Source organism: Pelobates fuscus, chromosome 11, assembly GCF_036172605.1.
Source record: "Pelobates fuscus isolate aPelFus1 chromosome 11, aPelFus1.pri, whole genome shotgun sequence".
Taxonomy (NCBI): domain Eukaryota; kingdom Metazoa; phylum Chordata; class Amphibia; order Anura; family Pelobatidae; genus Pelobates; species Pelobates fuscus.
In genome coordinates, this window is record NC_086327.1 from 41119237 (window position 1) to 41144200 (window position 24964).

The window sequence follows — 24964 nt, forward strand, 5'->3', positions numbered from 1 at the left end:
GAAATGACAGAGGGGCGAGGTATGGGAGGAGAGTCGATTGAGAAAGATCAGCCTGGCAGCAGCATTCATTACTGATTGCAGTGGGGCAGTTCAGCTTCTGGGGAGACCAACTAGGAGAGAATTACAGTAATCAATGCAAGAGATTACCAAAGCATGAACAAGCTCTTTGGCGTTGAATTTTAATTAACCTGCTTCTTAAGAAACTCACTCACCCATGTATTTATCAAACACATCTAAGGAGGGTTTTTTTATGCTATTTGTTTTTATTAAATTGAACAGAACCTGAAACCCTGTACCATATGCTATACCAACAGATATTAACATTAAACAAAGCGTAAAAAAATGTTTAAGCTTTTTTCTGTGACTTTGAATATAGCAGAAGTCATCATCTGAATATGTATTTTTTGCAAACATCAAATAACCATAAATTAATAATAACAATAATAGTAATAATAATAATAATAATAATAATAATAATAACATCATATAACACACATTATTTTTATTTTAGTTTTAGTAAAATAAAAATAATGTTCTTTAAATATTAATATTATTTTCTATATTAATAATCAAATAATTATATACTTATCAACCATTTTTTAAACCAGGTGCCATTCATAAAAATTCTCCCAACCAAATAACAATATTAATAACTTGTACCTTTTTTGCAAAACATTTCATACACATCTCATCTCATTACCAATAATGGCCTTAGTTTAATATTTTTGAACAAGTTTTATAATGTTGATATTTTTGCTGTTTTGCTACACTATATATATATAGTTTTGATGTTTTAATATTTTGAATTTTTTTTATTTAAAAGGCTTATTCAAAGATATTAAATCAAGGCCGATATCTTAAATTAAACAAGTAAGGATGTACTCACAAGAAGATGAAGTACACACATGTCACAATTTGTGGAATCCTATAATAATCTGTTTACTATGAACCACAAGGCTTTCCAGTGTAGGAGAAGGATCTTTGATTTACTAAAGGGTCTGTTCGTATGGAATCTGTAGCTTTTTTTGCACTCTGGTAATAGATGTGAAAAAGATACTTCTATGCATTGATCCAAGCCACAAACCCCGAAATCCTGATTTCAGAACAAGCCATAAACTCAAGAACTGCTGGGGCTTTAGTCTACAACAGGACAAGTCTTTCCTCCTAATTTGTATGTAGAAACATAGATCAATTAATACATTATTCTCGTCTCGTGTATGCAAGTGATCAATACTCTAAGATGTACATGGGGGAAAAAATATTCGACATGCACGGTGAATAGCAACAATTGTAGAAAACTTCTGAAACCAGCTATGTCAACCTTTACTTGCCGAATACAATTATCATGGATATTTTTAGCAGTAATTTTTTAAAAAAAAATACGTAGAGTGAGATTTTGATATGATTGGAATAATATTGTGGCAATAATACAATATATTTCTGCATTTATTGCTTAGACTCTAAGCTATCACATTCACAACTGTTTAATTGACACAACATTTTATTTCATTGTGGTTTTTTTTCCCTAGCAAGAAAAGTTGGGAGACATCTGTTTCTCTCTGCGATACGTGCCCACAGCAGGGAAACTCACTGTAATCGTATTGGAGGCCAAAAATCTCAAAAAGATGGACGTAGGCGGACTTTCTGGTGAGTTATTAAAAGCAGCCCAACAATTAATAAACTGTACCGGAAAGTATCCTTTAGAGAATTTTTTTTATTGTTTTTTTGTATTCTTTTTTAATTGATAGCACATAGCTAATAGTTAACATAAAAGTTAATATTTTGCAAAATGAAATAAAATTACAAACATAGCAAAATTTAAATTTGTCTGCATTAATATTTGTTAGATGTTAGTGTAGTAAATTATATCTTCAAGTCAACAACAAATTCTAGTGAATTCATAGGATAGATAGAGTGGTAATTCAAAACAAATTGAAAGCTAAATAGCCAAACTGAAATTTTGAGAATGTTTCCTATCTGTATTTTTTGACCAGAACACTATAGTGTTAGGAATATCGTGCTGGAATACATGTTTAGGTGACCTTTTCTCCATTGCCGTGCTGGTCTCTCCACAGCTGGCCCTGCCTCCATGACTGAGATCAGCAATTTTGACAATCTCAGCCAATCCAGTGCTTTCCCAGAGAAAAGCATTGGGAGGTAATTGTGCATGCGTGGCAAAACACCACGCAGCGCCAATCAGCATCTCCTCACAGAGATGCATTAAATCAGTGCATTAATTTTGTTTTAAAAATCATGTTTCACTCCTTGCAATATATGTCCTATAACTTTGAAAAATAAATTGAAATCCGAGACATATTCAGAATTTTAACAGTCAGGAATAACAAGTAAATCTACTTTGAGTTATTTTTATTTCCTGAATTTTTATTGAACGGTATTTTTTTCCCATTTTCTAAATATTTTATTCATACTTGATATTGTATACATAGAGGGTACCAGAGGGAAAAAAAGCATTATCTGTCCTTTAAGAAATATATATATCATATGTATGGGTGTACTTTAAGAGAAAGTTTTAAAATACATTGGAAGTGCCATTAATTGCCTCTATAAGACCACACCACTGCTTCACATCCTACTCAAGACAAAATAGACTGTTTCTTAAAAAGTACATGCCCTTTTATCTTTGGCTGAGTGCCAGAGGCGCACTTAGGTCACATGGCACCCTCCCCTCTGAGTTTTATACTTCCTTCTGAGTGTTGCTCTTCACCCTCTCATCACTTTGTGTGTATCTCCTAACCCCCTTTCAACCTTGTGTGTCTGTTAACCACTTTCATCCTATTGCGTGTCTCTTACGTTACTTCTTATGTATGTCTTAGCCCCCCCTTACTTCTTGTCTATTCCTGATCAGTCTTACTCTTTTTCGTTGCCTCACATACATACACAGTGACATGTATACATACATTCATACATACATAAGTATGAAATCATACATGCAATCACATATGGATACACTTTTTTTGTTTTTTTTGACCAAGCCAGAACTACCATATGGCCAACATTCTGCCATCCAGAATTATTATTTTTTGGGACAAAGTGGATCAGCGTAACAATTTTATTTGTTATGCACAAGTCTAGTGCATTCTACGATCAAGATCGGTGGTCACTTGATGGGTGCCACATTCAAAAGTGGCATTAAATGCCACAAGTATCTGTGGTTATTCATTATTATTATTATTATTGTCGCCATTTATATAGCGCCAACAGATTCGGTAGTGCTTTACAATATTATGAGAGGGGGGATGTAACTATAAATAGGACAATTACAAGAAAACACACAGGAACAATAGGTTGAAGAGGACCCTGCTCAAACAAGCTTACAGTCTATAGGAGGTGGGGTATAAGTCACGTTAGGACAGGAAATATCAATCGAATAGGGTGGGAGTGAAGCAGAGCTGGAGGAGAGAGTAAAGCACTGCACTATAGGAGAGAGCAAGAGGCAGGTATGTAAAATAGAGGTTACTCTGGGAGGCCATATGCTTTCCTAAAGAGATGGGTTTTAAGGCACTTCTTAAAGGATTGAAGACTAGGGGAGAGTATGATGGAGTAGGCAGGCTATTCCATAGGAAAGGAGCCACCTGCGAGAAGTTCTGCAAGCGCGAGTTGGCCGTATGGCTGCGAGCAGCATTCAGGAGGTGGTCACCGGCAGAGCGGAGTGAACGAGGAGGGGCATACCTTTGGATCTGTGAAGAGATATAAGAGGGGCTAGAATTGTTCAGTGCTTTAAATGTATGGGTTAGCACTTTGAATTGACTCCTATAGGATACAGGGAGCCAATGTAAGGACTGGCAGAGGGGTGAGGTGTAAGAGGACCGACTAGAGAGGAAAATAAGTCTGGCAGCAGCATTCATTACAGACTGTAGTGGGGCAATACGGCTTTTGGGGAGACCAATTAAGAGAGGGTTACAATAATCCATGCGGGAAATTACTAGAGCATGGACAAGCTTGTGTAAGAAAGGGGCGGATGCAGGCTATGTTTTTAAGTTGGTATCTACAGAATTTGGCAACGAACTGGATGTGAGGCTCAAAGGTGAGGCCAGAGTAAAGTTAGAATTCATTAGAACGTATATTTCCATGTTAAACATAGAAACATAGAATGTGACGGCAGATAAGAACCATTCGGCCCATCTAGTCTGCCCAATTTTCTAAATACTTTCATTAGTCCCTGGCCTTATCTTATAGTTAGGATAGCCTTATGCCTATCCCACGCATGCTTAAACTCCTTTACTGTGTTAACCTCTACCACTTCAGCTGGAAGGCTATTCCATGCATCCACTACCCTCTCAGTAAAGTAATACTTCCTGATATTATTTTTAAACCTTTGTCCCTCTAATTTAAGACTATGTCCTCTTGTTGTGGTAGTTTTTCTTCTTTTAAATATAGTCTCCTCCTTTACTGTGTTGATTCCCTTTATGTATTTAAATGTTTCTATCATATCCCCCCTGTCTCGTCTTTCCTCCAAGCTATACATGTTAAGATCCTTTAACCTTTCCTGGTAAGTTTTTTGCAATCCATGAACCAGTTTAGTAGCCCTTCTCTGAACTCTCTCTAAGGTATCAATATCCTTCTGGAGATACGGTCTCCAGTACTGCGTACAATACTCCAAGTGAGGTCTCACCAGTGTTCTGTACAATGGCATGAGCACTTCCCTCTTTCTACTGCTAATACCTCTCCCTATACAACCAAGCATTCTGCTAGCATTTCCTGCTGCTCTATTACATTGTCTGCCTACCTTTAAGTCATCAGAAATAATCACCCCTAAATCCCTTTCCTTTCCATATACTGTACTTACTGCATGTAATCATGATTTTTGTTATGTAGTCACAATGATTACATGCAGTAAGTACAGTATATGGGATTATGATTTTTTTGTATTTCTATGTTGCAAAGACATGTATACAAGATAAACAAGGTAATAAAGGGTTAAGTGAAAAGGAAGCTGGTCTTTTTCCTCCTAGAGCTTACTAGAAAGGCCTGCCAATTCTTTAAAATAAGCCTGTCCCAATGTACCATGAGATCAGGTGTGTAACAAAGACATCATGTAAGTAAAATTCGCTTGAAAATTCAGTCAATCTGTCTGTTTTGACTAAAAATATTTAACAAATATCCTACACATCAGTACATAATTTTTTTACGTTTACATGCCAGAAGCATGTTTTCTTTCTCTCTTGGATATTGAGTTGCTTGAAGCTACCCTTGAGTTGATTACCCATCCTTGCCATTCAGCCCTTTCAGGGACACTAATAATCCACAATCCACTACATTAATCATGGATTGCAACTTCCAAAGGGCATTCTTCCCAGAAATAATGAGATCAGCTTACTAATTACATGGCATTACCACTTCCTTTCATACAAACAGCCCTGCATGGGGATAGAGTGAGTCAGTGGGATTATACTGGCTGAACCTTTCAGCATGTAATGAAAAGAAAAGCAATTCCAACGAACAGGTCAGTGGACTTTTTATGAGATAAATGTCACTCTTCCTTAAACGAATTTAGTTGTCTTCTCCTGTTTGCTGCTGTCAATTAAGCTTGTCTGGTTATTTTTGTTCTTTTAATTTTAGACCCAAATATTCACATTTAAAGCAGATCTGTCAGTTTGAAGGACCAGCCCAAAGCTTCTCTAAATTCGTCCCCCACCCCTCGATCTCCCATAACCATTTTTGGCCCCAGGAGTGGTGCAGCTATCCTTTTCCATCAGCGTGCCGGTCCCGTTGGGTCTTCTCTCACTGCGCCTAAGATGGCAGTGCCTGGAATTCTTTGATGTGCCTTTACTTTGGCGTGTGTCAAATGACGCGCATGCTCAAGGTTTCCAATGCACCTGTGTTGCCTCTTGCAATTGAGTGAGATTCAATACAGAGTTTCAGTGATGTGACTCTAGAAATAGATGAGTACAGCCAGCAAGTGACAAAATTTACAACGGATGTGGAGCAGCTAAGCGGAGGTTTGGAACATGCCAGAATTAAGAAAAGAATGACAGATAAATTGTTAAAAATTCCCCAAGTCAAATGTTTTTCCAGCTTGACTGTCTTGGTTAAAATGATCAGTTCTCCAAAATACCCAGTTGGGTGAATGGCCCCAATAATATAATTCTTGTTATGCTTTATACATACTTGGACAGCAATAAGGACTTCTAATAGTCCTACGGGTAATTTCATTTATGTTATTTCATGACTGAAACTAGCTTACTGGACATAAGTCATTCATGTTTTACAAAGGGTAGTGTAACTCGAGCCAGCAGTGGCCTCTCAATCTCACAGCACTATATAGTGTAGGTAGTAAAGTTAATTCTCCCTGTATACTGTGTGTGACAATGGCCCCATGACTAAAGTATGTTTCATAACATTATCTAGCATAGCATTATCTAGTTATTTGATTATTTCTTCAGTGGACTACTCATCATTACTCATGGCTCGCCATCTCCAATGTTGTATGATACATTTTTACTTAAATAACTGAGACCAATGTTTACCCACTAACATTCGTAATTGTCAGTGACCAATCACCACCATCCATCAAAATACAGGTTAATTCGGAATGCAAACCTTGATTTAGGTTTTGCCTCCCATTAAAATCATTTAAAAAGATTTTTAGTTGCCTTTACTTGAGCTCCAAGACTCCCTCGGCGCTTCCAGTTTGTCTGGCTTCTGCAACATCATCCAGCCCTCGAGCCGATGGCCAACTCAATGCTCCTCACAGAAGAGCATTGGAAAGTGATTTGTGCATTCACATGCTTTACATAGGAAAGCATTGAATTCAATGCTTTTCTATAAGCTTCCATGTCACGTGAACGAGTTTTACTTAGTCAGTGCAGTGGAAGCGCCTCTAGTGGCTGCCTGAGGACAGACTCTGTAGGTGGATTTAACCTGCAATGTAAAAATTGCCATTTAAAAAAAAAAAATGTTTACATTGCAGGTTTAAAACTAAAGGTCCAGTGCAACCAGACCACTTCATTGAGATGAAGTGATCTGCTGACTTTACTGGCCCTTTAACTTTGACTCAACGGAAGACTATGCTTTAGATAAAGAGGGGTCACAACAAGTCAAGTAATTTTGTAATTAAGAAGCACAGAGGTCTGGTATGCTTTAGAAAAAGAAGTCAAGTAACTTCGTAATTGAGAAGCACAGAGGTCTGGTGCAACTGTACTTTGAATCTAGGATAAGAAATTACAAGAAACAAATAGGACTCATTTGTCAACTTGTTCTATGTGAACATGGTGCTTAGCTATCATAGCGGCATCTAATGTTCTACTCATGTTGGCAGCTGTAATTTCAGAGTGTAACATATTTTTTACAAACGTCAAGATAGGTCATGGTCTGCAAATGAATTAATAATCTTCGTAGAACTATTGAACAAGGCAACAGTGTTTATTAAATGTAGCCTGTCATGTATAATATGACAAAGTACTGTTTTAATTCTCTGATAATTTAATCTATACATTATGTGAGTCATACATCAAGCAAATGTTTTAGATGAGCAGATAAACCGAAATTCTATTTTATTATCTCTGAGCTGGATTTCAGTTGGCAGCATGTAAGAACCACATATGGGTTCCTCTTAGCCCAGACACCATAGCAGTCCAGCAGCCCAGTGCAATTCTGAGTCAAGACACAACCACATACATCTGTGTGTAAGCCTGACGCAGAAACCAGTCCAGTATAGCTCGAAAATGATTTTGAGTAAGGGAACACTATATAGCACATCGGTTGGTGTCATCTGTTCTTCCAGGGTTGGAAGTGGAAAATGTAATAACAAACTAGTTTCTAGAGATCTTCTGGAGTATGTATTACATTAATGGAAATATTAATGAGACATGCCCAACATGACAAAGTCCCCTGACGTTCTTTATATTACAACATGTGACGTTCTTGAAATTTCTAATCCTAGTTTTAAAGTAGTAATACATTAAGGAATACAAGAAAATTATAGACGATGGTATATTTATATTTCCAGTTATATCTATTTGTCTCCTACACTTTCCTGTGTATTTGTAAAATTCTAATTCTTGCTACATTTCTCATTCACAGATCCATATGTTAAGATTCATCTGATGCAGAATGGCAAGCGACTCAAGAAAAAGAAAACCACGATCAAGAAGAACACGCTGAACCCTTACTACAACGAGTCTTTTAGCTTTGAAGTTCCTTTTGAACAGATTCAGGTGAGTTGTGCTGATAACAGCATGTATTTATATTCCAGCTTTGCTTATGGATTTGGAAATGGAACATTGTGCAAAAAAAACAATGCAAGTACATGACCATAAAGTAAGGGATTGTCTGCGATTCTCTTAATAATAGTAATGATTTAGGACTTTATACGCTACTACCTTATAACACGCTTATACCAGTGTTCTCTGCGGAACTGTCTGATACCGCCAATTAGTAAACCTTGGCCACTATGTTACTTGCTGTGACACTAATTTTATTTTAACATAATACCATGATCTATTGCTTTGCATTGATTTATTTGTCTGCTTTGTTTAAAAATCAATAGGTTCCAACATTGTGAGTACTATAGTAAAGATGTCATTGTAAGCTCTAAGGAGTCACTGACTATCTTTCACGCTACTAGAATTGCTGGAGGGATCAAAACCTAAATGGATAAGTTGGATAATATTAAATTATTCATATTTAATGCAGTAGTCCACTATTCTAAATGGGCTTTAGACCTTATCATCCACCAACAGCAATACTAACAAAAGGTCAGACACCTTAGGGACCTTATTAGACACCTTATTAGGGACACCAAAAAGGCCAGGTTTCTTCGATGAAAAGTAAATAAAAGGTAACCTTTGTTTTAGCAAATTACAAGTATGGTGCCATCGGTGAGGGGGCTGAGTTGGAAAAACAAAGAAAGAGGAAAAGACAAATCTGAAGCTTTTCAAGTGTTTTCGCTTTGCCAAAGACTACCGTGCTAAAGTAAAAATGCATTCCAGCAATTAAATGTCAATTAATATTTGCATCATTTAATTATGTTTGACGAAAGAACCTTAGCACAGCGGTTCCCAAAGTGTGGGTCGCGACCCACTGGTGGGTCGCAGGGCGATTCCCAGTGGGTCGCGCTGACCCACACATCCAGGGCCGCTGGGGAGTCAGGCAAGCAGACTGACACCAGGAGGGAGCCTGGCGGCTTGCCCTGTATGCCGCCGGGCTCCCTCCAATCAGTCTGCCCAGCAGCTCCTGTCTGCAGCTCCGCCGGGTGCAGAGCTGCAGACCGTGTGATAGAAGTCTCGCGAGCTCCCAGAGCGTTACCATGGCAACACTCAGGGAGCTCGCGAGATTTTTATTACACTGTCTGCAGCTCTGCACTCGGCGGAGCTGCAGACCGGAGAGTTACCCCAACGGACCACCAGGGAGACACTGGACCACCAGGGAATTTATTACAGGTAGGACACAGCCCCAGACCATGTCCTCCCTCCCCATGTAACCCCTTCACCCCCTGCCCCCCCCATGTAACCCCTTCACTCCCTGCCCTCCCCAATTTAACCCCTTCACCCCCTGCCCTCCCCATGTAACCCCTTCACCCCCTGCCCTCCCCCCATGTAACCATTTCACCCCCTGCCCCCATGTAACCACTTCACCCCCTGCCCTCCCCCCATGTAACCCCTTCACCCCCTGCCCTCCCCCCATGTAACCACTTCACCCCCTGCCCCCCATGTAACCACTTCACCCCCTGCCCTCCCCCCATGTAACCCCTTCACCCCCTGCCCTCCCCCCATGTAACCCCTTTACCCCCTGCCCTCCCCCCATGTAACCCCTTCACCCCCTGCCCTCCCCCCATGTAACCCCTTCACCCCCTGCCCTCCCCCCATGTAACCCCTTCACCCCCTGCCCTCCCCCATGTAACCCCTTCACCCCCTGCCCTCCCCCATGTAACCCCTTCACCCCCTGCCCTCCCCACATGTAACCATTTCACCCCCTGCCCCCATGTAACCACTTCACCCCCTGCCCTCCCCATGTAACCCCTTCACCCCCTGCCCTCCCCATGTAACCCCTTCACCCCCTGCCCTCCCCCCATGTAACCCCTTCACCCCCTGCCCCCATGTAACCATTTCACCCCCTGCCCTCCCCCCATGTAACCATTTCACCCCCTGCCCCCATGTAACCACTTCACCCCCTGCCCTCATCATGTAACCCCTTCACCCCCTGCCCTCCCCCATGTAACCCCTTCACCCCCTGCCCTCCCCCCATGTAACCCCTTCACCCCCTGCCCCCATGTAACCATTTCACCCCCTGCCCTCCCATGTAACCACTTCAAACCCTGCCCTCCCCATGTAACCCCTTCACCCCCTGCAACCCCTGCCCTCCCCATGTAACCCCTTCACCCCCTGCCCTCCCCCATGTAACCCCTTCACTCCCTGCCATCCCCATGTAACCCCTTCACTCCCTGCCCTCCCCAATTTAACCCCTTCACCCCCTGGCCTCCCCATGTAACCCCTTCACCCCCTGACCTCCCCATGTAACCACTTCACCCCCTGCCCTCCCCATGTAACCCCTTCACTCTCTGCCCTCCCCATGTAACCCCTTCACCCCCTGTAACCACTTCACCCCCTGCCCTCCCCATGTAACCCCTTCACCCCCTGCCCTTCCCCCATGTAACCACTTCACCCCCTGCCCCCATGTAACCATTTCACCCCCTGCCCTCCCATGTAACCACTTCACCCCCTGCCCTCCCCATGTAACCCCTTCACCCCCTGCAACCCCTGCCCTCCCCATGTAACCCATTCACCCCCTGCAACCCCTTTACCCATGCCCTCCCCATGTAACCCCTTAACTCCCTGCCCTCCCCATGTAACCCCTTCACTCCCTGCCCTCCCCATGTAACCCCTTCACTCCCTGCCCTCCCCAATGTAACCCCTTCACCCCCTGCCCTCCCCAATGTAACCCCTTCACCCCCTGCCCTCCCCAATGTAACCCCTTCACCCCCTGCCCTCCCCATGTAACCCCTTCACCCCCTGCCCTCCCCATGTAACCCCTTCACTCCCTGCCCTCCCCATGTAACCCCTTCACTCCCTGCCCTCCCCATGTAACCCCTTCACTCCCTGCCCTCCCCATGTAACCCCTTCACTCCCTGCCCTCCCCATGTAACCCCTTCACTCCCTGCCCTTCCCATGTCACCCCTTCACTCCCTGCCTTCCCCTATGTGTCACCCCTTTACTCCCTGCCCTCCCCCATGTCACCCCTTCACTACCTGCCCTCCCCATGTCACCCCCGCCCCCCCTGTAACCTTTTCTCCCCCTGCCCCCCCACTGTAGCCTTTTCCCCCCTGCCCCCCCACTGTAGCCTTTTCTCCCCCTGCCCCCCACACTGTAACCCTTTCCTCCCGCCTGTGCCACCCCTTCTCCCCCTGCCTGCCCACGCCTTCTCCCCCTGCATCATTTCTCACTTTGCCCTCACACTGCCCCCCACACTGTTACCAGCACACACACTCCCTCCCACACTGTCACCCTCACCTCTCCCACACACTGTCACACTCACCTCCTGTCTCTGCGTCCTTTTGTGTCATTTTGTGTGTATTTAGTGTCAGTGTGTATCTGTGTACATGAGTGTCTGTTTATCTATGTGTGGGAAACTAGGTGTCATTGTGTGTATTGCTGTCAGGGTGTGTATTTGTGTGTCTGTGTGTGTCTCTGTATGTGTGTGTATATGTGTATACACTTCACACATACTCCATGCAAAAAAACATGCTTACATTCAAACACACATTGTGTATATGTATATTTTATAAACACAATACACACACTGCATCCACTACACACGTACTGCAAACGCAAACATTACATACAAACACACCCCGGCATTAAAACACTAAAATTATCTACAAACACCAACACTCAAAAAGCACACCTGCATTTTAAGTCCGACACTACATGCAAACACCCTTGCATTCAGACGCAAACATTACAAACAAGTACACCACTACATTCCAATGGCAACAGTACATACAAATACACCCATACATGCACACATATACTTAATACAAAAACATGCTTACATTCAAACGATCAAATACTGCTCACAAATATAACCCTGCAATGATAAGAAAATGGTAGATCCCCATCTGGTATAGCATTGTTGAAGTTCTCCGACAGGTGGAGATCTACCTTTTGGCCACACTTGCACTAGAGGGGGTCCAGAAAACATATTTGCACCACCGTCCTCTCTACATTAGTTCCACCACTAGGATAATCAACGTGAGGTGCCTGGATGAAAGAGCAGGACACAGCACTTCTGATTCTGACTCTGTGAGTAAGCAGTTTTATGTCTCTAAAACTTATTGTCATGATGTGCAAAGTTTCTGCCTCTAAAACTGCCATAATATCCCAGAAATATGCCTCTAAAACTGCCATGGTGTGCCAATTTTATGCATCTAAAACTGATTGCCATGGTGTGCCAATTTTATGCATCTAAAACTGATTGCCATGTTGTGCCAATTTTATGCATCTGACTGTTTGCCATGGTATGCCAATCGTATGCCTCTGAAGCTGATTGCCATGATATGCCAAGTTTATGTATTTAAAGCTTATTGCCATGCTGTGCCAAGTTTATGCATCTAAAAGTGATTGCCACGATATGCCAAGTTTATGCATCTAAAGCTTATTGCCAAGCTGTGCCAAGTTTATGTATTTAAAGCTGCCATGATGTTCCAATTTTATGCCTCTAAAACTGATTTCCATGATGTTCTGAATTTATGCCTCTAAAGCTGGTTGCCAAGGTGTGCCAATTGTAAGCCTCTAAAACTGATTGCCATGGTGCGCCAAATGTATGCACTTAAAGTTGCCATGATGTGCCAAGTTTATACATCTACAACTGATTGCCATGATGTACCAATTTTATGCATCTAAAGCTGATTGCCATGGTATGCCAGTTGTATGCATCTAAAGCGGATTGCTATAGTGTGCCAATTTTATGCATCTAAAGCTGTCATAATGTTCCAATTGTATACCTGTAAAGCTGATTGCCACGGTGTGCCAATTGTATGCATCTAAAGCGGATAGTGTGCCAATTGTATGCCTCTAAAGCGGATAGTGTGCATCTAAAGCGGATAGTGTGCCAATTGTATGCATCTAAAGCGGATTGCTATGGTGTGCCAATTGTATGCATCTAAAGTGGATTGCTGTGGTGTGCCAGTTTTATGCCTCTAAAGCAGATTGCTATGGTGTGCCAATTGTATGCCTCTAAAGCTGATTGCCATGGTGTTCACTTTTTAAAATATGCATTAAAAGCACGTGGGTCTCGAAAAATTACCATTTTGAAAAGTGGGTCTCGGCCCATAAAAGTTTGGGAAGCCCTGCCTTAGCAAGATTCAGTTGAATGCAGGATATTAAAATTCACTGGTGTAGTCAGAAAAACATACGAGATCCTCTTCACTGCCTCTTCCTGTTCTTATGTTAGCAAAGTGCTGTAACATGTCCCCATTGTGAAGCTGTAAAGTGTTGGGAATATATTTTCCCTATAAATAATAATTACACATAATTAAATATATAACTATATTTTTATGTGTGTGTATTGTTCCCTTAATGTGCATTTTGTATAAATTCATTATTTACAGCAGCAGCACTATTACAAACTGCAAGTACGAGGTGTTCCCTCCAGTTCCTTTTTATTTTATTTAGAAAATACAATAATATTAACATGGAATCATTAAATCATAGAAAAAAATGGTAACTAGAGAAATATTGCACTTCCTTCTACGACAGTTTGTCAGTGCTCCACCTAGTGTCCAATTTGCATAACACCCAACACATACAGTGCATGAGTACAATGAATGGTGTTTTTACTCCAACACATCTTCTCAGCAGCATGTCATCACTATATAATCACTATATAATGTCCTGGGAACCTACTAAACTATATGCTGGCCAGACAAATTTTACAATTTCACATTTTCCAGAAATATTATAGCCATACTTAAAAAACCCACAAAAATATATCTGGGTAGCTGAGCTTGATGGGAGTAACATATGAAAAATTCAGACAAATCCGTTTGGTAGTTTTCGAACGGCCCGTGTGGAAGTTTGACCGGGTTGCCACAAAGTTGAAACCGACAAAGAGTTCCATAGAATTGTCAAGAGCCGGTCTCCGTTCGCGTGGATTTATACGAAAACCGCCATAGATGGAGTAAAGCTGATTCGTGTAGAATGTTCCTCTTGTTCGTCTGATTAAAACTCCCGAACGCCGTTTGTTTACCGTATGGGTAAGTAGTACGTATGGGACTTCCATAAAGACCGGGGTTTGTGCGAGTGCCATGCCCAAAACAGTTCCAGGCACTCAACGACCAAGTTCCGATGGCCGCGTTCAGGAGACAAGATGGCCGCCATCCATTGTTCCACCTAGGAGCATTCAATTACTCTGCGGTTTTCGTATAGTTCCACAGTTTTCCACATTCTAATTAGTACCCAGGGTGGTCTCCGCTCGGTAAAACAAATGATTTACCAAACAACAAAAAATAAAACGAATAAACAAGGGAAATAGGTAGCAGGGAGGGGAAATAACCGAACGGTTACTGGGAAATCCTTCACAAGGTATATCTGCAATTTCCTCCCAGGGTGACAGTTCGCACTTTCAATGTATTTTAGGTTGACTCGTGACAATTTCTGGGTGGTTTCTATTATGTAGCTGGTCTTCTTATTGCTCTTCAGAGTATTTTGGTGTTCCAGCTTTATTTTGGTTGCAGTCACTGGCTTGGTCAGTAGGCAGATTTCCTTCTGGCTTCTTAAAGAATATGTAAATTAGTTCTTGGCTTTTGCTGAAGTGTACTCTGTGGTTTATTGTGCTTATATGAGCCATCAGATGTAGGATATAATATTTTTTTCATTGGTCACTGTAGCCAACCAGTTTGTCATCTATGGCTCCATTTTTCAACTTGGAGCATTTTTCATTTAGAATGTAAACATACACTTTGCTGCCAAACACTCTATTCCGCAGTTTCACAATTTATTAGAGCTTTCGGGCAGCCTTTGATGGTAACCTTGTTTCCAGGTGCATAGCATAGCTGTCACTGCAACTTGTCCCAAGTACCTGTTGAGTAGATCAGCATATGGCAACATACATCTGGATGGATGAATGACTATATAACTGAAAGGTTGCATATCTATATACTCTGATGGATAAAAAATAATAATTCACCATTGCATGTAAACTAATGCACCATTGTATTTTGCGCTCCACTCATTTACTGCTTGTGATTACACCTGGTAGTTTCCACTAGACCAGGCATAGGCAACCTTTGGCACTGCAGATGTTTTTGGACTACACCTCCCATGATGCTTTGCCAGCATTATGTGTGTGGAGGATGTTGTCCACAACATCTGGAGTGCTGAAGAATGCCTATCCCTGCACTAGACTATAAATTCTTATTTTCGCCATTCCAAATATTTTGCAGTGTTACCATATTTGAGACTTTGTTCTCCCCAATATGGGTCTACTTCCTCAATTATGTATTTGACCCAATCATCTATGTGGATTATTCCTGGTTCCCAAGAAAATGTGTTGCTGGTGATGGTTAAAAATTATTTAAGCTTCTCCAGCATTTCATTTGTAAGCTTTATGAGAAATGTATTGGCAGTAGTCACCAATGAAGACCATTGGCTTTAAAATTTTGAATTAACGTTCTGCATTGGTCAACACACATCATTGAATGCAATGGGTGATTTTGTTGTGCCCCCTTATGGCAAGTTTGGATATCATTTCCTTGTACACTAGTATACCCCATGATAAAGATCTTTTGAAAAGCAATTATAGTCTGTCTAATTATTCACAATACAATTCTGAGCAACATTTTAATTTATTTTAGATACAGTTTGTTCTTACTCGCAATTTGGAGGGACATGGTGCATTGAAAAAGAGTTGTACCCCAAAGTTTTTTTATTATTTTGTCCTCCAATAAATGTTGGTAGCACTTTGTTTGTGCACATAGCAACATTTTGCACAGCCTCTATTTGTTTGATTTGTACTGTGGATTGTCACTGTTTGAGCAGCAGTGAGAGGCTTTGCTGCATTTGTGAGTACTATTTTTTTCAGATTTTTTTTTTGCTATATCTGGATTTTTTTATCCAGTTCCTCATACCTTGTTTTGTGTCGCAATTTCTATACCTTTCATGGGAAATATTACTCACAAATGATGGTAACAGCAATGGGGACAGTTTGGCTTAAAAGCTGGTATCCCGTGTAGCCAATATTTTCAAGGAAGGAGGAACTGCTCAGAGGAATCAGCCTTTCTTTAAGAGACCAATGGTTTGAGCTTAAGATTTAAAGATCAATGATCAAACCCTTACAGAGTTCTAAGCAGAGCCTTTCAAAGAGCATGTGCTCAGGATACATCGCCTTGTGTTAGGACATCTAGACCAGTTGATCAAGCTTCTACAATACAGTATACTGGTACTTTTTATGGGGTCTGGGAAGTGGTCAGAAATACTGTTTCTAGATATTGATCATATATAGGTTGCTCAGCAGTATGTGGGTAAAACTTTTTAACGTTTTAGATTTGGGATTTTACGGCATTTAAACTATGTAACTAATTTTAATATCATTACCACCGTAACTTGACTTGTTAGAGCCAGTCATGCTTATCCATCTAATTTGCAATTTTAGGCAATAGAGAAGTTGTTAGTGACTACTAGAAAGGGCACTCTTAATCATACATTATTGCATCTAGAATATATATAGATTTTCACTTTTAAAACAATGTCCGCTACATGACTAAATGAGGAGTTTAATTACAGACCATTTATTCACAAATAAGGCTGTCTTAACAACTGTATTCTCTTTTATCTTTACTTTCTAAAATTAGTCTGTGCATATTAGTAATATTCTTTTTTTTTTTTTTTTTTTTTTAAAGCACTACTTTTTGTCTAGTTTTATTCTGAACCAGTGGTAGGCAACATTCGGCACTTCAGATGTTGTGAACTGAATGTGCAGAATGTTGCCTACCCCTGTTCTAGACCTTTTTGTCTTGGTTTAGTTTTTTTGTTTTTCTTAAGTTTATTTTTTTCTAATTTGAGTTGTGTTTGTAATGAGGTATTGACCGCTAACTGTTGTGATTGCCTTACCTCGATTTATTGCTTTTTACCCTTTGCCTTATTAGAGTATAAACTTTCCCATCGTGCCCGTTGTTCATGGAAGTAGCCTCTTAGTTTTCTAGTTTTCAGTGTAGCATTGCCCTATTTTGAAAGCTACCTTTCCCGTGTGGTGGATTGGTTTGGGTGTGCCCAGACCAAGGTATCTTGATTCATTGCAACAAATGCATCTAGTTTTGACCAGCTCCAATGTGATTTAGTCTGATCTTTACAAATATATGTTAGTCTGCTGGTTGATAAGATTTTTATTTGAAAACCACACTGGATAAGGTTAGTAGTATTTGCAACCTTATTATTTATTTTACTCATGATACGTTGTCATTCCACAGGTTCAATTGCTTTTCTTTGTATGATTTTGGTTAATATGTTTTGTGATAATTTTTGGTAATAATAAGTATTGCCCAATGTCATTGCTAAGAAGTTTCCAATTTGCAGTTGGATCCATTGAGCCTGAATTGCTACCTGGGTATCCATAATTTTTCTAGTATCTTAGGTAATAGTTTGGCGCTTTGTTTTTTTTCTTCAATTCTCCGATCTTTTAACATCTGTATTTGCGAACAACACAAGTTTTTATTGGCTGTGTTTTACAATTACATGGTTGTGAGTAAGTGAATATGTGCAACATAGTCTTTTCTCTCTTTTCTTTCTACTCATTTGAGTGAACGAGAAGTGATTGTAACTATGTATTTCTTATCACAAAATTTATTCCACAAAATTAATATGTGTATTATTAATTCCATTTGTTTTTCTTCCCCCTTGTTTTGCTGAATTTTATTCTTTATGATTGCAGTTTTTTGAAAAATTGGAGTTTGTTTTAAATAAATTATTGAAGGTTAAGTTTTAATTTCTGATCCTTGATTTTTTGTTTTCTTATTTATTCATTACTGATATTTTGTTATTGAATGGTAATTAGTGACATAGATTCAAGATTATAACAATTGTGTTTTCAATAAAAAAAATTGTAGCAATAATAGAGTAATAATACAGATGATGGTCTGTAGGATAACAAACAGTCTACAGATTCTAAATAACATAACAATAATGTAACAAGAAGACATGGATTTTCTATATTTCATAAATTGCTCCATATATTAAATTAAAAAAAGATTAATACAGGTATTATGAAGCTGAGATTGTCATAATGAACTATATTCACAGATGTTAGAGAACTGTAGCAGATGCTTTGCAAGGGATAAGAAGGAATATCTTTTGACCATCACTAGGCTAAATAATATTGAATGTATCTGCTCATTTCATGATGGGAAATCCCTTTTTTTTTATAGTGTATTGTTTTATTGTTGAATGTTCTTTAATCTAAAATTTTGAAAATCTTTTTACAGAAAGTTCAAGTTGTCCTGACAGTACTTGATTATGACAAGTTGGGCAAGAACGAAGCTATAGGAAAGATCTTTGTGGGCTGCAATGCTACAGGGACTGAGCTTCGCCACTGGTCCGACATGTTAGCTAACCCTAGAAGGCCAATCGCTCAGTGGCACACTCTACAGGTAGAAGAAGAAGTGGATTCTGCCCTTGGAATCAAGACCTCATGATGTCACTTCCTGTGTGTGAGTGAGTGGGAGTGCTTGTGGGCACATGGAAGTACCTTCGTAAGCAGGTATCTGTGCCACTGTATGTATATACCTGTTCAAAGCTGTAGCTGTGAAATAGCTTTGAGAAAACCTCCTGTTTTGTGGTTATTTGTAAATTATTAAAATATTTATATAAGATTTGGCAAAGAGGCAGTATCCTTTTTCACGATAATTCAGCTGGTTTAGTATGAAAAACTCAAGATACTTGAAATTAAAAAAAAAATACTTTTCTTATAAAAGCACAGAGGAATATGTCTGTAAAATTAACAGCTAGCCCTCTGTTCATTTTTTACAGTGAAAAATAATCATTTAAACTGTTTACATTAGTTATTGATTCTGACCAGAAAATGGCATTATCGACTTTGCTTTAAAATTTTATAGGTGAAGAAAAAAATCTTGGCAAATTCATTCAGGTGATGTTCGAGATATGACATTCGCACAGAGCTTGCAGCGTCCGTATTACTGTGGATTATAGGACAATAGTACAAGCTAGTCTTAAAAATGTAATTCAGGATTTACTAGTGCCACCTACCAATACTGAATAAATTGAAAAAAACGTGTACATTTTTCATCCTTCTTATGAAGTTTTCACTTTTGTATTTCTTACTTTAGTTAGTTCTATAAAGGTGCGATTCCCCGCTGTTCTACTGATATATACAAATATTTTCTGATGATTAAATTAAGCATTGTACACATATTTAATATACATTGCATGATCTAATATATCCCAGAATTTATTGTTTACAAATTGTGGATGAGGCCTCTGTTGAATTGTTTCGGTCATTGTTGGTTACGTTTGACCAGCCTAATTTCCCTGCTGTGGCATCACTTAGTGGATGAACTGACAGCGGAACGGAAAGTTGATAGGACACGAGAGACTCAAATCCATAGCAATACAGTGAGCTTTGTTGTAATTTGCACTTATCCATTTATCCCCTTAAGGACACATGACGGAAATGTCCCGTCATCAAGCTGGTCTTTTTTATTTCTGAAGCTGTGTCTTTAAAGGGTGAATAGATTTCAAAGGAGGCTCAGCACCTTTAAACAAAAAAAGAATCCAAATTAATTACTCCACATACTGATTGCTGAATGATTAGGAGATGTACAAATAGAGAAAGGATTATGCCTCTTTGATGAGCCACCATTTGTACCATTGTTGGGGGTGTCACAATTAAAAAATACAATAATAATGTAACAATTCAGAATATGGGAAGGGTATATAATAAAGCATTTCTGCTTCCAGAGGTCTCTTTGTGACAATCAACATTATATTCACTGTTTATTTTTTACAGTTCATGGGAAGAGGAGAATGGGAACATAAGGGGTGAAAAGTTATAGAAAATTGGATGGGGGCCCCCCACATAGCAAAGTCCTTTTTAACAAAGCTGAGGTCTCAATATCCACATTCAGACTTACAGAACTCATATATCATTCAAAACATTCTTAAATTGAAGACAATCAATATCAGAACAAGAGCTGGAAAGAAATAGCTGTTGTATTCCATAACCTTTATTTTCATAAAAACACTCAATCAATTCTGAACTCACGGCTGAATTTATATGACCAAATAGCGTGCAAGGAAGCACGTCAACATGAATTATTACTTGATCACATGCAGGAAAAACAGTAGTATCATTTGAGAGACTGTAAATCTCTTTTCCATTTTTTGTAGATTCTGTGGTTTAATTATATGTACTGAAAAATAAAATATAATAATTATATAGCAGCTAAATAACCTGCAAATGTGGGGTTTGTTCATTAAGCAAGGTTGATTGACAAACAAAATTGTGAATTTATAGGGGTTATGGAGAAGTGGTTGTATGTTAAACCAGCCCCTTGCTCAGCAAATTGTTATTGCAGATGTCACACTTCCACATTAGCAATCTCAATTCTGTACATATTCGGACATCATTCATTGGCTGAGCATGTCAGTGCTCAGCCAATGAATGTTTTCCAACTATGGAATGCGTTGATATTGCTAAAGTACAAATTTACTTTTTGCAGTAGTGAGGGACATTGTCACAGGTACCCAGGCATGCAAGCACTTTAACTGCCTAAGGCTAGCCAAACAAAACTAGAAAAATAATTTAGTTGGACATTTTTTCAAGTTGACCTATTTTAAAAAAAAATCACTTCCTTTATTAATTCTACACAATTCACAGTTTAATGAACAAACTGTCTTTAACTGAATGCTATAATTAAATACAATCTAAATATATGTCATTATTGTTTTATAGAAAAAAAATATATGAAATACATTAATGCCCAAACAATAGGAGCAGCCTAGACATTGTATATATATTTATATATATAAAATATTATATATCTCAAGAGCCTTCACTGGTCTTTCTTATTAATTCTCCAGCATCTGGTTCAATCTCTCTATCTGTACAGAGAATGCTGACCGCAGGTAGCCTCTGGTCTCTCTGCCTACCTCACTAACTAGAGCTCAGGGGAAACATCTCCCTGCCCTTCAGCCCTTTTCCGCCACTTTTTATATCCTAAGACAAAGTTCAGCTGCTGATCATTGCTCTGATGTCCACGATTGTCTTAACTGAATCCATACTAACACTTCTTTATATAAGCTAATCAAAGTCCACCGTACATCTCAAGTGCCAGAACATGAGTCATATGTAGAACAGCAGTAGAAAACATGAGTATTCTGGTTATATCGCAGAAAACTGACTACAGTGAACAATACATGCATTTCCATAAACAGAAACCCACACAGGATACATCCAACCATCATTTTTTCCAACTGGTGGATAAGTGACATTAGAGAACAATCATGGCTAATCTTAGCAATTAAGTTTGTCAACTATGTTTTGCATGATTTTCAGCAGTCCTATCTTATACTAAAGGGAGCATCATGGCAAATTTAGTTCCCATATGTCGTCACTGCTATGGTTGACAATCTGTGCCATCGACACACATTATTACTTCTGACCAACATCATCAATTTACGCACTTTATCACTGCTTCCGCTTAGCACAATCTTCTTAGTGATTTCCACTTACATTCAACAATAGGATGTAAGTGCAGAAAAGGGTTATGAACTCAACGTAATGCACTTTATTAAATGGAAAAAACATTTGCAATTTCCTACATAATTAGTTTATAGGGTCAATGGACAATGACACAACACTTTCAAGTTCAATCTTTCTATTTTTGTTGGCACGAGGAAGTCTCAAACAATTCTCCATACTTCCCAAGGCAGTTACATTATTTTTTTTTCAGATAATTGTGACCTACGCGGAAAGTAATAAATATTACTAGTGACACTAACATGTCAATAATGTCCAAAATACATATATCTATATATTCACTTCATATATACTTTATAATATCTGTTGTCTACTAACTGTAGCTGTATTTGCCAGATTTAAAGCATTGTTAACCAGAGTGTATTGTCATTAATTTCCTAAAACTACTTAATCTTCTGTTTTGTCTTTGTGTAATAAAAATACAGATTAAGGAACAGCACACGCACGCACACGCACACACACACAAAACACAGTTTCAAATTTTACAAGGCTACTTAATAAGCTATTTTAGCAAACAAATATGGAGATTCAGTTACACCATATGGCCATATGGTGTTAAGCCCACCACTACGTCGCAGTTCCCCAATATCGGTGGGACCTACATTAATTTTAACATGGGAGATTAACATGCTAACTGCAATACTTACTGCTTAAACCGCTCACAGAGACCCTCCTGAATTTATGCTTTCATGTGGTCATCTCCACCTATAGTGGATGTGTGGGGTACTAAGCCCAATAGAAATCTGTCTTTGTGTAATGTCCCTTGAAAGAAAATGTTAGAGGACCTTGAAGTGGGGCAAAGCTCTGAGCTTAAGACTTTGCAATAGAGAGTTATGTTTCCTTTGCTGTCAAAATTGCCACGGGCAGGCAATAAATAAGGTACAACAATAACCAGGGTTTACAGATAACGATATCTAGCACTACAGTGATATCTGAAGGTATCAACTTTGCAAATTTGTTACATTTTTGTGTACATAATTAACTGGACCAAATTTTATCTCTTTTGATACTTTAGTAGAACTTTTTGTGGTGATGATATTGTGACACTCCTTGCAGTTTGGCTCTGTCTTTCTAATTCCTTCCATCCATTGATCTCCTCGATTTTATGTTTTTTTCATAAATTACATTTTATTTGTGTTTTTTATGTCCCTGTCTCATTCGCATAAAGATTTGACTTTTTTTTTTTTTTGGCCTTTTCATTTTTTGTTGTTGCTTTTAGAACCTCAATGAATTCTTCTAAACTGTATCACATACCTTTCATACTTACTGACCATTGACATTTCTAAGATTTTGACCACATGGTTTTCTGAATTTACTGTATCCTATTTCATAGTGGCATAAAACCCTACAGCCCTTAAAGACACATGACATTTTTCTTGTACAAATCGCTTTTTTGGACATGTCAGATAATAGAAAACTAAGTAGCAATGTGTGTGTGAAGCTCTTGGGTATGTTCATCCACAATAAGTTATCTTATGGCACTAACGGTGTGTATTAACTTGTATTTCCTGTGCCATGACTCTTTCTCTCTTATACATATAGTTTATTAAGGAGCAAAAAAACTCAAATCTTTGACCTTTGCAGTCAATTAGATGTTTTAATTCAGCCTTCATTAATAAATGTTAGCTTTTTTTGTATAAAAATCCAAATCATTCCTTTATACATTGTAGGTATCGCTCATCTCTGTTGCTAGCAAGGGTTAATTGTTAATTTTAAACTACTATACCCAGTGTTGTTTAAATTATTTCAACGTTTTTTCAAAGGCCATTTGTAATGCTCTCTTCCTATCAGTTTTGTAACCTGATTTACAAATTTCAAATCATATGCCAAATATGTCTATGTGTGCGCGTGTGTATATATAGACATATGCCACCATATTTAAACAGCCAAAATACTCTTGTAAGTTGACCAATGTGGATGAACCAACCAGAGCTTTTTGACCCATCTCTCCTTCTGTAGTTTTCTTGGAATCCCTTGTAATAGCAGTAACGCTTTATAAAGGTTCCCTTTTGAACATATTTTAATATTAATGATGTATTTGAATGAAACGCTGTCTGTTAATGAATAAATGAAAGCTATATATTTAAAAAAAACGTGTCATCCCTTATTATATATTTTTATTTCATTCAATACTTCTGATGTTCTACAGTACAATAAAATATTTTATTCTATAATATGTACACAGTTCAATGCAAAAAAAATGTTAATGGATCCATGTGTGTATCGGGAGTGTCACAACATAACAGCATGTTAACAAGGTAACGAACAGAAGTTTTTGTTCCAGGTAACCAAAGTGTAAGGTCATAGGTGAAACTCAGTTAGACTTATTTGAATCTAAAAAGCTTCTTTTAACACAGGAAACAAACGTCTGCTGAGCAAGTCAATGGTAAATACCAAACAACTTTTTTTATGGTAAAAAAATGAAATGCATACTCAGGTGAGCATGTGCTCAGACCTCCAGTTTAAAAAAAATATATATCTTTTTGCAATTAATATTTTTATCGATATAAAGAGTAGTATTGACACTGATGATTATCAAAAGAATGGCACTGAATATTAAAGTTCAACTGGTCAAAATAATAAATATTCTGTTGAGATCGGATACTATAGTCAAAGGTTGGTGTGTTATTTTGACTCATAATTTAAACGATTCAGAAAGTTATGGCCAAAGAATGGAAAGTGAAAAGAAAGCAAAAGTGGAAGAGAAGAGGGGCATAAAGGGGGATGTGGAGAGAGTTCACAGGAAGCAAGTGTGAAGGACAGGACAAACCGACAGACGGATTATCCTTCATGTCCTCAATTTAAGTAGGTTAAATTCAATTCAATAAATATCTGGTTGTAATTATGATTTCCCATGAGATTTCCATTAGGCACAGTAGGCATCTGTCTGCAGGTGCATGTCCACTAGGGGGACTACTTTGGTTACCAATACAACTTTGAAGCATATTATGGGTTTTGTCCTCAATAATAGGCTGTATTGTTTGTTTTGTTCATGCTCAAATTTGTATAGCAAAATTCTGCACCATAAGAGTGCCTCTTTAGCCACATCCCTTACTCCAGAAAAAGATTTCTGTGACGGGCCGCTGGCACTCCGACCAAGTACCTCTGCCAATCGATGCTCCTAGGGCTTACCGAGGACTCCAAACACTCCACCAGACACCATAAGCACTGCAGACCCCACTTTAAGCGATGCAGCTGCGCCGGGGTCTCGCCGTCCTCGGCCCACCCTGGACCCAAG

The 24964-nt window shown here is 39.0% G+C and overlaps 1 protein-coding gene across 1 annotated transcript in view; it reads left to right on the top strand.

The window, feature by feature from the left end:
- Positions 1 to 23799, top strand: part of LOC134577726 (synaptotagmin-1-like) — a 245650-nt gene extending 221851 nt beyond the window's left edge. The window contains exons 7-9 of the mRNA XM_063436596.1: positions 1530 to 1647; positions 8044 to 8177; positions 18434 to 23799. Coding sequence (XP_063292666.1) covers positions 1530 to 1647; positions 8044 to 8177; positions 18434 to 18643 — 462 coding nt within the window. The 3' untranslated portion in view covers positions 18644 to 23799. The remainder of the gene's footprint in view (positions 1 to 1529; positions 1648 to 8043; positions 8178 to 18433) is intronic.
- The last annotated feature ends 1165 nt before the right edge of the window (positions 23800 to 24964 follow it).